Source organism: Gopherus flavomarginatus, chromosome 2, assembly GCF_025201925.1.
Source record: "Gopherus flavomarginatus isolate rGopFla2 chromosome 2, rGopFla2.mat.asm, whole genome shotgun sequence".
Classification (NCBI taxonomy): domain Eukaryota; kingdom Metazoa; phylum Chordata; order Testudines; family Testudinidae; genus Gopherus; species Gopherus flavomarginatus.
Window position 1 is genome coordinate 161,393,323 of NC_066618.1, and position 10,829 is coordinate 161,404,151.

Genomic DNA, 10,829 nt, shown 5'->3' on the forward strand with positions numbered 1-10,829 from the left:
TGCTGTAGTAGTAAGAGGAATGATAGATAGTAGCCCTCGATTTACCTTCTCTACACCACTTATTACTTAGTTTGCAAACTTACGGCAACAGGCACCATATTTTTGTTCTATGTTTGTACAATGCCTAGCACAAGGGGGTCCTGGTCCGTGACTGGGGCTTCTCAGTGTTATCTCAGTACAAATAATTAATGGTCATCATAATATTTTGTTTGCCTCGATGATGATGATGTATCATTTGTACTGCAGGGGTGCCTAGAGGCCAGGCCCGCCGTTGTGCTAGGTGCGGTACAAATGGATCACAGAGACAGTCCTGCTCTGAAGAGCTTCCACGTCTCTCTTCATGTCTCTCCTCTCAGAACTAAACAGTGCCAGACTTTGCAATCTTTCTTCAGACAGAAGTGGAGAAGGCAGGAACTAACAGTGTCTTAGAGCCTGAGGCCTGCCATGTCAGACAGGAGATGATTTTTTTACTGACATAGTTATAGTAGTACAAGCAGTTACACTGCTATAAAGGTACCTTATACCAGTATAGCTTCTTCCCCTTCCCATATGGGAAAAACTATTCAGGGATATAGCACCTTTATCTGGATGTAACTATGCACACGCTAGGCTGGGCTGCTTTAACAATGCTGCTATAGTTAAAGCAGTGCAACTTTCTAGTGTGGACAAGCCTAAACTCCCCTGTGCCCCCTGGAAGGAGTCCCTGTGAGTCAGGAGCAAGACAGATTGATGGGAGAAGCTGGTGCTGACACTGACTGTGGGTAAACGATCTCCTTGCCCTTCAATCCAGTCCGCGCTACTCTCCCATGCACATACAGATAAAAGGAAAGCAAAGCCAGTGGGGATCTCGGCCATAGCGCGTGGGGTATGCCAGCATGCAGCACAGCTTATTCTCAGACTCACAGCCAGCCTCTTCTCCACGGCACATACTGACGTGCAAGGCTACTAGGCCTCTGCAACAAACCAAACACAGAATCAGTTCCCATTTACACACAGGCTTGCTTCACACAGAAAAAGCGCCCCATTGGGGGGCAGCACAGGGAAAGGTGAGTGAGCTAGCACTGCACACAGTGTGTGCTCCACGCCCCGTCAAGGCGGTGACCCATACGTTCCATGATCAATACTTCCTCAAGGCTAACCTAAATCTGACAGTCTCATGGAAAAAAGAAGGCTCTGACAGTAGAACAGGGGCTTTTTTGCTCTTGCCCAGCTGCAGAACCACAAAGCACTCAACTACACGGTCCCTTCTCTAAGGCACTGACTCAACTCGAGTCAGTGGCCATGTGTGAGTCCTCCTACCCCTTGTGGCAGGAAAGGGGAGGGGCCTGCGTCAGGATGCAGCCCCCACTGCTCACTGGCTCTGGGCTGGAGCCATTCTCTGTGAGGCACACAATGAAGTAATGCCAGTTAGCTCAGCTGTTTTGCAAAAGCACCAGGGATGGTTGGTGTTAGATTTGAATTCAGCAAAGTGATGCCATGCAAACTCAGCATTAGAGAGGTGCACAAGGAGGTCGGGGCTCCTAAGAGGCAGCAGGCTTCAGCTGAAGCAAGGCCCAGCTTCATCTCAGTTTGTTGCAGTGGTATTTTCTCATTGCTTTAATTCAGAGTATCCCAGTACCAAGGCCAGAGGTTGCCACGTGAGGTGCGCACTTGCAGTGTGACACAGCCGGCTTATGCATTTTTGACCTGTCATCAGCAGAGGCGTCATGTTGTAGAGCAGGGTGAGGACGGTCTGTCCCTGTGAGGTGGATTCTGATCCCCTCATTCACACTGAATAGCCCTTCACTCCTCCAGCAGCCCCACTGACTGCAGGCTGGTGGAGCCAGCCTCTGTTCAGCGTGGCTCATAAGGGGAAGCTCTGGCTGTGATGAGACGAGACCGGGAATACTGTGTCCATGCACAGGTACCAAAGGAGGAGACCAACGAGCGAGAGGGGGGTGCAAAGGTGAACCAGGAAATGGATAAAGCGTCTAACGAATTGAATTATGAGAAAGGGTTAAAAGAGCGAAGAGCCAGATCACAAGCCCAGCTCCACTGATGCCACTCTAAGGTAACTCCGCAGTGGAGTTGCTTCAGGCTGGATCGTGCCTTTCAGGAAGCTCCCTGGAGAGAGGGTGGGAATTCTCTGGTGTAAATGGGAATGGGCTACATTGGCAAGGGAATGAGGGTTAGTCTATACTCTACAAGCTTCACTGGCATAATTCCATCCCTTAGGAATGGGGTATTTTTATCAACCTAGTTATGCCAGTAAAGGCCCTACTACTAATGCATTTATACTGGTATAAGGTGCTGTATACTGTAGAGCAGGAGTAGGCAACCTATGGCTGCGTGCCGAAGGCGGCACGTGAGTTGATTTTCAATGGCACTCACACTGCCCAGGTCCTGGCCACAGGTCCAGGGGGCTCTGCATTTTAATTTAATTTTAAATGAAGCTTCCTAAACATTTTGAAACCTTATTTACTTTACACACAACAATAGTTTAGTTATATATTACAGACTTATAGAAGGAGACTTTCTAAAAAGGTTAAAATGTATGACTGGCACACGACACCTTAAATTAGAGTGAATAAATGAAGACTCGGCACAGCACTGCTGAAAGGTTGCCGACCCCTGCTGTAGAGTGAGCTTTGCTTTGCCAAAATGGATTAAGCTACACTCACATAAGCACCTTTATACCAGTATAACTGTGCTCACACTAGGGGTGGTTGCCACTTTAACTGTAGTTACACAAGACCTAAAGTACTTGACCACTCCCACATGAGGTAGGGCACTGCTATTGTCCGCATGGAGAACTGAGCACAGAGAAGTTAAGTGACTTGCCCAGAGTCATAGAGAGCATCTGTAGCAGAGCAGGGAATCAAATCCAGGTTGACAGAGTTACAGGCTAGTGACCACTCTTCCTCCCCACATGTCTGCCTTTGCGGAGTACCTCTCAGATAAGGATGCTCCCCTAAGGGCAGGTGACATTGCCATCCTTTGTTACACTCCTCAGAGTTGTGGGCACCTGGGCACATCCCAAAGATGGGGACATCTGGCCTCCCTGTTTTGTCATTAGCATCAATGAGAGCAGTGTACCCGCTGGCCTAGCAAGGTGCCACTTTCTACCCTGCCTCATGCTAATGCCTGGCTTTGGCCTAGGAAATGTTCCGCCTGCTGAGATCCCTGCCCAGCTCTCAGGCCTAGGGGGACAGGGAAGGCCATGTAACACATCACACCCTATTTAATACACCTTCCAGCCTCTAAGTGCAGCTATAACATAAGTCACACAGGAGAGTCAGAGGGAAGATGACTGCATCCCATTTCGGAACCTACAGGGATGAATCTTTGCCCACTACAGGAGAGATCGCAATGGGATCTGTACATGTTTGGTGCCTCCTAGGATGACCAAACAGCAAGTGTGAAAAATCGGAGTGGAGTGGGGGGTAATAGGAGCCTGTATAAGAAAAAGACCCCAAAATTGGGACTGCCTCTATAAAATCGGGACATCTGGTCACCCTGATGCCTCCTTCCCGTACAGAAGTCTCCAGCAAGAGATAGGGAAATCCCTGCCACCCCCACACTGCTTCCCGCCCCCCGGCCAGAGAGAAAGATGTCCCTGCCACCTCCACCCAAGGGAAAAATGCACTCAGCTCAGTCAGGCCAGGGGTGTCCTGCCACCCCCGAGCATGGAAGGAATGCCCTCTCCCCACCCCCAGGCAGGGTGCTGTCAGTTCCTCAGTGTACACACCGGTCAGTGTCGCTTCCGCAAGCTGCCGGTCACAGCCCTGCTGGGGCTGCGTGTGGTTTCACTTCTTGTTTCTGAGGAAAATCACTCCCGTCCTGGTTCCTGTGTGAGCAGGGTCATTCCCTCTGACCCGCCATGTTGACCTCTGACCCCAGCTTATGGGGATAGGAGTCACACTGCCTGCATTGGTCCTTGCTCGGCCCAGCCTGGGGCACTATGTGAGAATGGCTTAGATTTTTCCAGAATGCACTGGGCAGCTGGGCAGGTGCAGGTAGCACATCACACTGGTCACGTGGCTGCACCGGGATGCTGAAAGCGCTGAATCCTGTAACTGTGTTATAGCTTCACCTCCCCGGGTCTATCTGGCAGAGATGGGGTCCAAGCATATCTGTGGTGGGGAGATCAGAAAGGAGGGACCAAGAAGCTCTCAAAATACGCCAGAGGCTTTGCAGCCAAGACGCATAGTATGTGTGGGGGTTAATGGCACTGCCTGCTTTGCACAGCCCCCAGTCTCATTCAAGGGAATGGGGCCTGGGAAGCTCCCTCGTTCTTCCCCACAGGCTGCATCTCAGCTCAGTAACTGGGGATTTCCACGGCATCTCGGGGTGGGCTTGTAGGAAGCCGTGGGAAGGTCTGCTCCAAAGGTCATCAGGAAGCAGAAGGGGGTAGAGTAGGAGGAAGATGAAAGGAACAAATAGCATTTACAACAAACAAAACCCAAGAGTGACTGTAGCAGCCCGGAAAAATGTGCGAGAGCATCAGACCTCTTCTGGCACAGGTTTGGAGCAGGGCTTAGGGAAGCTTTAGGGTCACCTAAGCATGCTGGCATGTGCCACAGTCCGGGAGAGGCTGGGTCTCACTGGCAGTGTCTCTCTCTCTCTATCTCTCTCTGACTCTGCCTCTCTCCTGGCAGGATGTGGTCTGTATCATGCAGGTCAGAAAAATAAACAGCAAATCTCTGTGCAGCACGTTAGAACAAGCCTACTTCCCAGCCCTGTCCTGGAGCTGTGCAGCCTGCACAGAGGAGAATCACACCTGCTCTCTGCAGGCTGGCCTGCCCCATGTGGTGTTTGCAGCAGCTGACGCAGACACGGAATGCTTGTCAAATGCGCTGAGCCAGATCCTCAGCTGGTGTAAATGGGCACCGCTCCATTGAAGTCCATGCTGAGGAGCTGTCTCTTTATGCCCAGGAGCTTTCCATGGTCTGTTACCCTAGCTGCGCATGAGGCTTGTCACTACTCAGCCTACAGTGGTTCAGCGTGAATCCTCACCATGCTAGTGTAGACTGAAAATGCAGGAGGTGCGGTTCCTCCTTCCAGCACAATCCCATAGGACTCCAGCCCACCTTTCAGTGAGCAGCCTGGACAACGGTCCCTTACACTCTCTGACCCATGGGGCAGCTGTCTGGAAAGTCCTTTACCTTCATGCTCAGCGCCAGTCATTATAGCAAGCATTCCACCTGTGAGATAAATGTGTGCCTGTGCAAACTACCAACTCAGAGGAGATGAAACAGAAAGGACAAAGGTGAGGAGAGCTCAAGGCTAAGAAGTGACTGGGCCTCTCTCCCCTAGAGCCTACCTCTCCGGGTCGGGGCTGGAGCAGCTGGAATTTGCACTGGTAGGGCAGGCTCCCTGTGCCAGACTCATTCCAGGGTTGAACAGGAACCGTTAATACCCAGGATGGCGGTCCAGTGGCAAACTCCTTAGTGGAGAGGAGGAAGAAAGGGGACAAGTGGAAACGCCAGCAGACAGAACAGTGACCAACTCAGGAGCTCTTTGAGGCTTTAAGTGGGTGGCCCCAACAGCCGAGTGAGGGACTGTTGGCTCAGAGGGCCAGTTCTGCCCTTGGTTGATTGCCCTGGGGCTCCAGATGGCAGGCCACAATGCTGAGTGGATGGCCAAGCCCAATTACAAGCATGAACATCTCTCTCTTTCTGGTGCATGTAGTTGAAGCCTGCTGGCCAGAACAGCCCTCAGAGCTTGACTTTTGCTCCCGCCTTTTTGGTCTCTTTCCAGGTTCCTGGCCCCTGGAACGTTTCGTTGAGCAGTTTCGGCTTGGATCCCCTGTGGCTTCGACTCAGTTTCTCACTCAACATCACAGTGACTAGAGGCAGCGTTGCCATCTGAGGCCAGCCCCAGAACGTCCCCTCGGAAGAGCATCCTTCTCTTGGCTTTGTGTTGTTTGCATTTCCCTGTCAGACCACGAGGCTCTGCAAATGTCATACTCAGTCTCTGCCCTCTAGAAAGTGAATTGCTACAAATGCATATACCCATTCGCTTATTTCCTCGTCTCCTTCCATTCAGTACCCTGGTCACTGCTGGGGCCAGCCCAGTGCCATCGACGAGCAAGTCATAGTTCCACCAGTCTGCATAGTGCTCAGCTTTTGACCCTGGTGCCCCACCAACGCCACCATAGAGAATCAACCACCCCAACCCTCTTTCACCTGCCTGCACTGCAGCAAGACCCTTGCTAGTTTTTCCAGCCCCTTTGTGATGGGCTTTATATAGCACCACACAGGCAGTCTCCAGAGGTGATGTGTGGTATTTTGTGCTTCCTGAAGCTGTCTTGGAGCCTGATTTATCCCTCCAGTGATGCAGGTGCCAGCACAGGGCCCTGAGGAAGCAGCTTTCACCTTCCCTGTTCAGGGGCCAGTGCAACCTTGGGCTCGAGGGTATTGCCTGGGGAGTGATGCCTGCCCTCTGGCTCCTTTGCACCAGCCTTGCCTTTGACATGCTAAGACTGTCCTCACCCATGTAGCTAGAAACCCACCCCCACCCCAAAAATCCAGCAGGGATTTTCTCAGCTAGGGTATGTCCCTCTGGTTTCAGCCTGGTGTAAAGTTCCACAGCTGGCTTGCACAGCAGCAGCCGCCAAAGCCGCCATTCTAGCAGTGCCGCTGGTATTGGAGAGAAATGCTGAGTTTTTTGAAGAGACCAGTGGCTCCAGTCTGGTCCCAGGGTGGCGGTGAGCAGAGAGAGGGTCATCAGCTTGGAGAACCAGATTCTGATCTCACTTGCAGCCATCTAAGGCAGGAGTGGAACCAGTCAAACCAAGGGAATTACACCAGTGAGTGAGAGCAGAATTGAGCAGCACCCCCAGGCCATAGCAGAAGCCTTTCCGGTGGCTGTACTGAAGACAGGCCTTCGCAGTGACCATCCAGGTTTAACCCTTCCTTGAGTCCCATGCGCCGTGGTCACCTCCTGCTTCCCCAAGCAAGTGTCACAAACTTGGCACAGCTGTGTACCAGATGTTTGTGTCTAGTACTGAAGTGACAAAGAAATTGTCAGAGCTGGGTCCCCCTGGCTTTGTCACTGACAGGCTTTAAGCTGTGTGGTTTGGGAATCCCACTGGGACATAGTAGCCGAATCCTGCCCTCCGACTTGTTTCTTCCTTTTTGGCCTAGACTCAGTGTAGCATTTCCTGCCTCTGTGTGTGGGAGTGGGGGTTTTGTTTGGTTTTGTTTTGTCTGTGCTTTTTTTTCTTTAATACCTGTTCCTTATTGCAGCAATCAGAATAAAATGTGCCATTGAACATGGTTTGCGTTAACATTTACCCTGTGGGATCTCTTTCCCACGGTATCTGCCTGTGCATTTCTAAAGCAGCCAGCACTCTAGTATTTAGGCACCAACATAGGCTCAGCACTCAGTTGTGTTGGAGGGAGTGTGGTCTAGTGGTTCGAGCTGTGGGTAGGAATTGGTTGTCCTGGGTTCTATTCCTAGCTCCAAGAGGTAGCGTGAGGTAGTGATTAGAGCCGGAGATAGGAATCAGGACTCTTGGGTTCTACTCCCTTCTCCACCACTGACTCATGCTTTGCACCTCAGTGTCCCCATCTGAAAAAATTAAGGCTAGTGATGCTGACCTACCACCCAAGGAGGTCATGAAGCTTAGCTAGGTTGTAAAGCAATTGGAGAACCTCCTATGAAAGACAGGATTACATCCGGGGTGTTTTCACAACTATGGGCTGGGTTGGATGGAAATGCCCTTGAGTTCAGGGCAGGTATAAAAAGGCAGTGATGAGATTAGCAGACAGATTTGCAAGAGAGCTCAGCATGTTGGGTACACGTTGGATGCTGAGCTCTGTTGAAACTCTAGCCCTTATGTAGGCACCTAAATGAGAGCTGAGATTTACTGCAAACCTGGTTCCAATAGTGGGCACTGAGCACTTGGAAACCTCTGTTGAATATCTGATCCATAATAGCACATACAGTGCTCTACATTGCCAAAGCATCATGCACACATGTACTAGGTTACAGAATAATCTCCCAGGAGAAATACTGGGGAGCCCGTTGCTTGGCTCTGGAGAATGCAGAGCAGGGAACAATCCGCACCAGACCCCCCAGTGGGGATTAACAAGTTGTGACCTCATGGGTCTCTTTCCATCTCTGATTCCATGATGATTTTGCAGCTCTGATTCAATCTCCTCTAGCTTCAAACAGGAACATGCAGTGCTAGCACCTTCACTTCCTACTGTCTCCTAGGCTAGCCATCCGTAGCAGCTGTAATCTGAACCCACAACCACCTCAATCAGAGTCTACCTCACCAGACACAAACATGCCCACAGGCTCCTTCTTCTGTGCTCCTCTGAGGTGCCATGTCATCCTGGCTCCCTTTCCCCTGAGGCTACTCTGCCTCCCTGTGCTCTGGCATGCACCCTGAGCATGTGCCACACGCTCATTTGCTCACCACCTAGAATAGAATTTGGTTTCACGGACCAAGGTGCCTTTTGGAGTTTAGGTGACGTGGTGAGCTAAATGCTGGGGTGCGTTGACTGTGCAGGCCAACCCAGCAATGACACACATGGCAATAGCTGATGCTCAAAGTATCAGAACCTGGGTGAGTTCTGATTGACTCCATATTCCTATGGAGAGTCTGACTCAGTGCTTCTGCCAGGAAGGAAATGGATAGGTCACCAAGGCCATGTCTTGCTCTTTTCACAGTGCTCCGGGCTCTTAACCCTCCATTCGGGGAGCCTGCAGAGAGGCACTTGGGAGACAGCTGAAGGACAGCCCCTGAACCAGGGCAGCACACCCACTATGACAGCTTCATGGAGTCAGGGCAGAGGGTTAGCAGTAGTTCTGGTGCAGTCCATGAATGCCTGCTCCCAAGACAGTGACAATGTCACCCATCGTGCCACTGTGCTGTCTGCTTGGCTTGCAGTTCATTGACTCCATCTACCACTGCTTGTTGATCCCACCACCAGGTTATTCAGCAAGTCCCAGTGCCGAGGGGACACAGCCGGTGCAGGGCCCCAGGAAACGCTGGGCTTTAGATAAAGGAAAGTCTTGAGTGACATCACCGTATCTGAATAAGGGGCCTGCTTACTTCTCTGCTGGCTCGTGGAGGTAACCTTGAATTCTCCTTTCTGGAGAGCAGAAAAACCAGGTCCTGGAATGGCAGAGGTGGCTGACTGAAAAAGGGGAAGAGTTTAAAGTGAACAAGGACCATAAAGAAGATGATACAGAGGAGAGGGACATCAGATGCTCCCACAGTGCGAGGAGATCTGTCGGTCCATAGAGAAACCAGCTGTCACCAGAGACGTGTGTGAAAGAAACATGTTTCCATCAGGTCATCCTCGCTACTGAACATCCCAAGACATCAAATCTGACATCTCCACCTTGGCCTGCACGAGCGTCTTTCTTGGTAGGACCCACTTCCACACTTCCACCCAAACTTGGTCTGGATTCCAGTTTCCAGACTCCAAACCACCTGATTATTTTTTGACATTACTAGGCTTGCTTTCAGTTCAACTCTGTTTTGTGTGGTTGCAAATGTCAGCTTTTTGGTCCCAGAAAAGCCACAAGACGTGTTTTCTTTCCTCTCAGGTGTAGTTTCACTCTTCAGCTGAAGTTGTGAAATTATTAAGAGTTGTGTCTAGGGCAGAGAGCCAGAGCAGGGAAGTTGTGCACCCACGCCAAACCGAACTCAGAGCCGTTCACCTGGGGCAGCTCTGGCATGAGAAAAACATCTGCCACATGGTCTCCAGCTGCAGCTGGAGGGGAGGTTATCTGTCGCGACAGTGTCCCTGCAGTCAGTAGTGCAGAGCAGGAGTGCTGCCACGTAAGAACTCTGTCGACTGGCACCTAGTAGGACAGATGTGCACAACCCTGAGACTGAGAGCTCTTTTAGGCAGGAGGTGTCTTTTGCTGTACATCAGCACAGGGCCCAGTATGAGGGGGCCCTGATCTCAGCTGGGGCCTCAAGACACGGCTGTAAAACACATAACACAATCACATTTGCCCCCCTTCCTCCTGGCCTCATAAAGGCTCAACTTCTGATGTTCTGCTTGTCAGATTTAAAGCACCTTGGTGGGGCAGCAAGGGGAACACTTGCCCTGCCACACTCAGGGTATGTGTACACTGCTATCACAGGGGGCAATTGCAGATCCACCCAACTAGCTTTCATCTGGCTAGCTCAGGTGCCGGAGCCCTGAAGCCGCTGGAGCGTGTGCTTCAGTGCCGGCTAGCCCTGCAAGTAATTACCAGGGTTCCAGGTGGGCCTGTACAACCTGTGCTGGAATCCACACTGCTGCGGCTTCCCGGCTCCAGGACCCAAGCTAGCTCGATGAAAGCTAGCTCAGGTATGTCTATATCCCTATAACACACCCTGTGCTAGGAGCACAGACGTACCCTCTGTACTGTACCCTGCACGTGAGTTCGCTCTCCACGCCTCTTCGTCTGGTACCAGCGCTAGGCTCTCTTTATAAGGAAAACTGAAATTAAAGCAATAAATCAGAATGGCTGCACCCACTGGCCACTTAGCCCACTTCCCCTTTAATCATCCCTTTAATTAATTAGTCTTTCATGTGAGACTTCCCTTTATTTAAGGCCCAGATTTCCCTCTCTCCTGGGTCCCTTCCCTTGCATCATCTCTTTGGCAATCTTTGCACCACAAGCTCTTTGTAGTAAAAATTTAGAAAGGTATTATGATAAAATAATCAGCTGATCACACCCTCCTCTGGCACCTTTGGTCACAGGATCACAACACGCTTTACAGTCATTAATTAACTGAGCCTCACAAGCTCCTTGCCACGTGACAGTCTGTTATCCCCTACCCAGCCACTTTACAGATGGGGAAACTGAGGCACACAAGGGGGAAAGTGACTTGC

General features: G+C 51.1%; 1 protein-coding gene across 2 annotated transcripts in view; it reads left to right on the plus strand.

Annotated features, from left to right (window-relative positions):
• PEBP4 (phosphatidylethanolamine binding protein 4) overlaps window positions 1-7,259 on the plus strand; it is a 203,646-nt gene extending 196,387 nt beyond the window's left edge. For both annotated transcript variants that reach the window (XM_050940317.1, XM_050940316.1), the window contains exon 7: window positions 5,740-7,259. In XM_050940317.1, coding sequence (XP_050796274.1) covers window positions 5,740-5,831 — 92 coding nt within the window. In that variant the 3' untranslated portion in view covers window positions 5,832-7,259. The remainder of the gene's footprint in view (window positions 1-5,739) is intronic.
• Window positions 7,260-10,829: the final 3,570 nt, after the last annotated feature.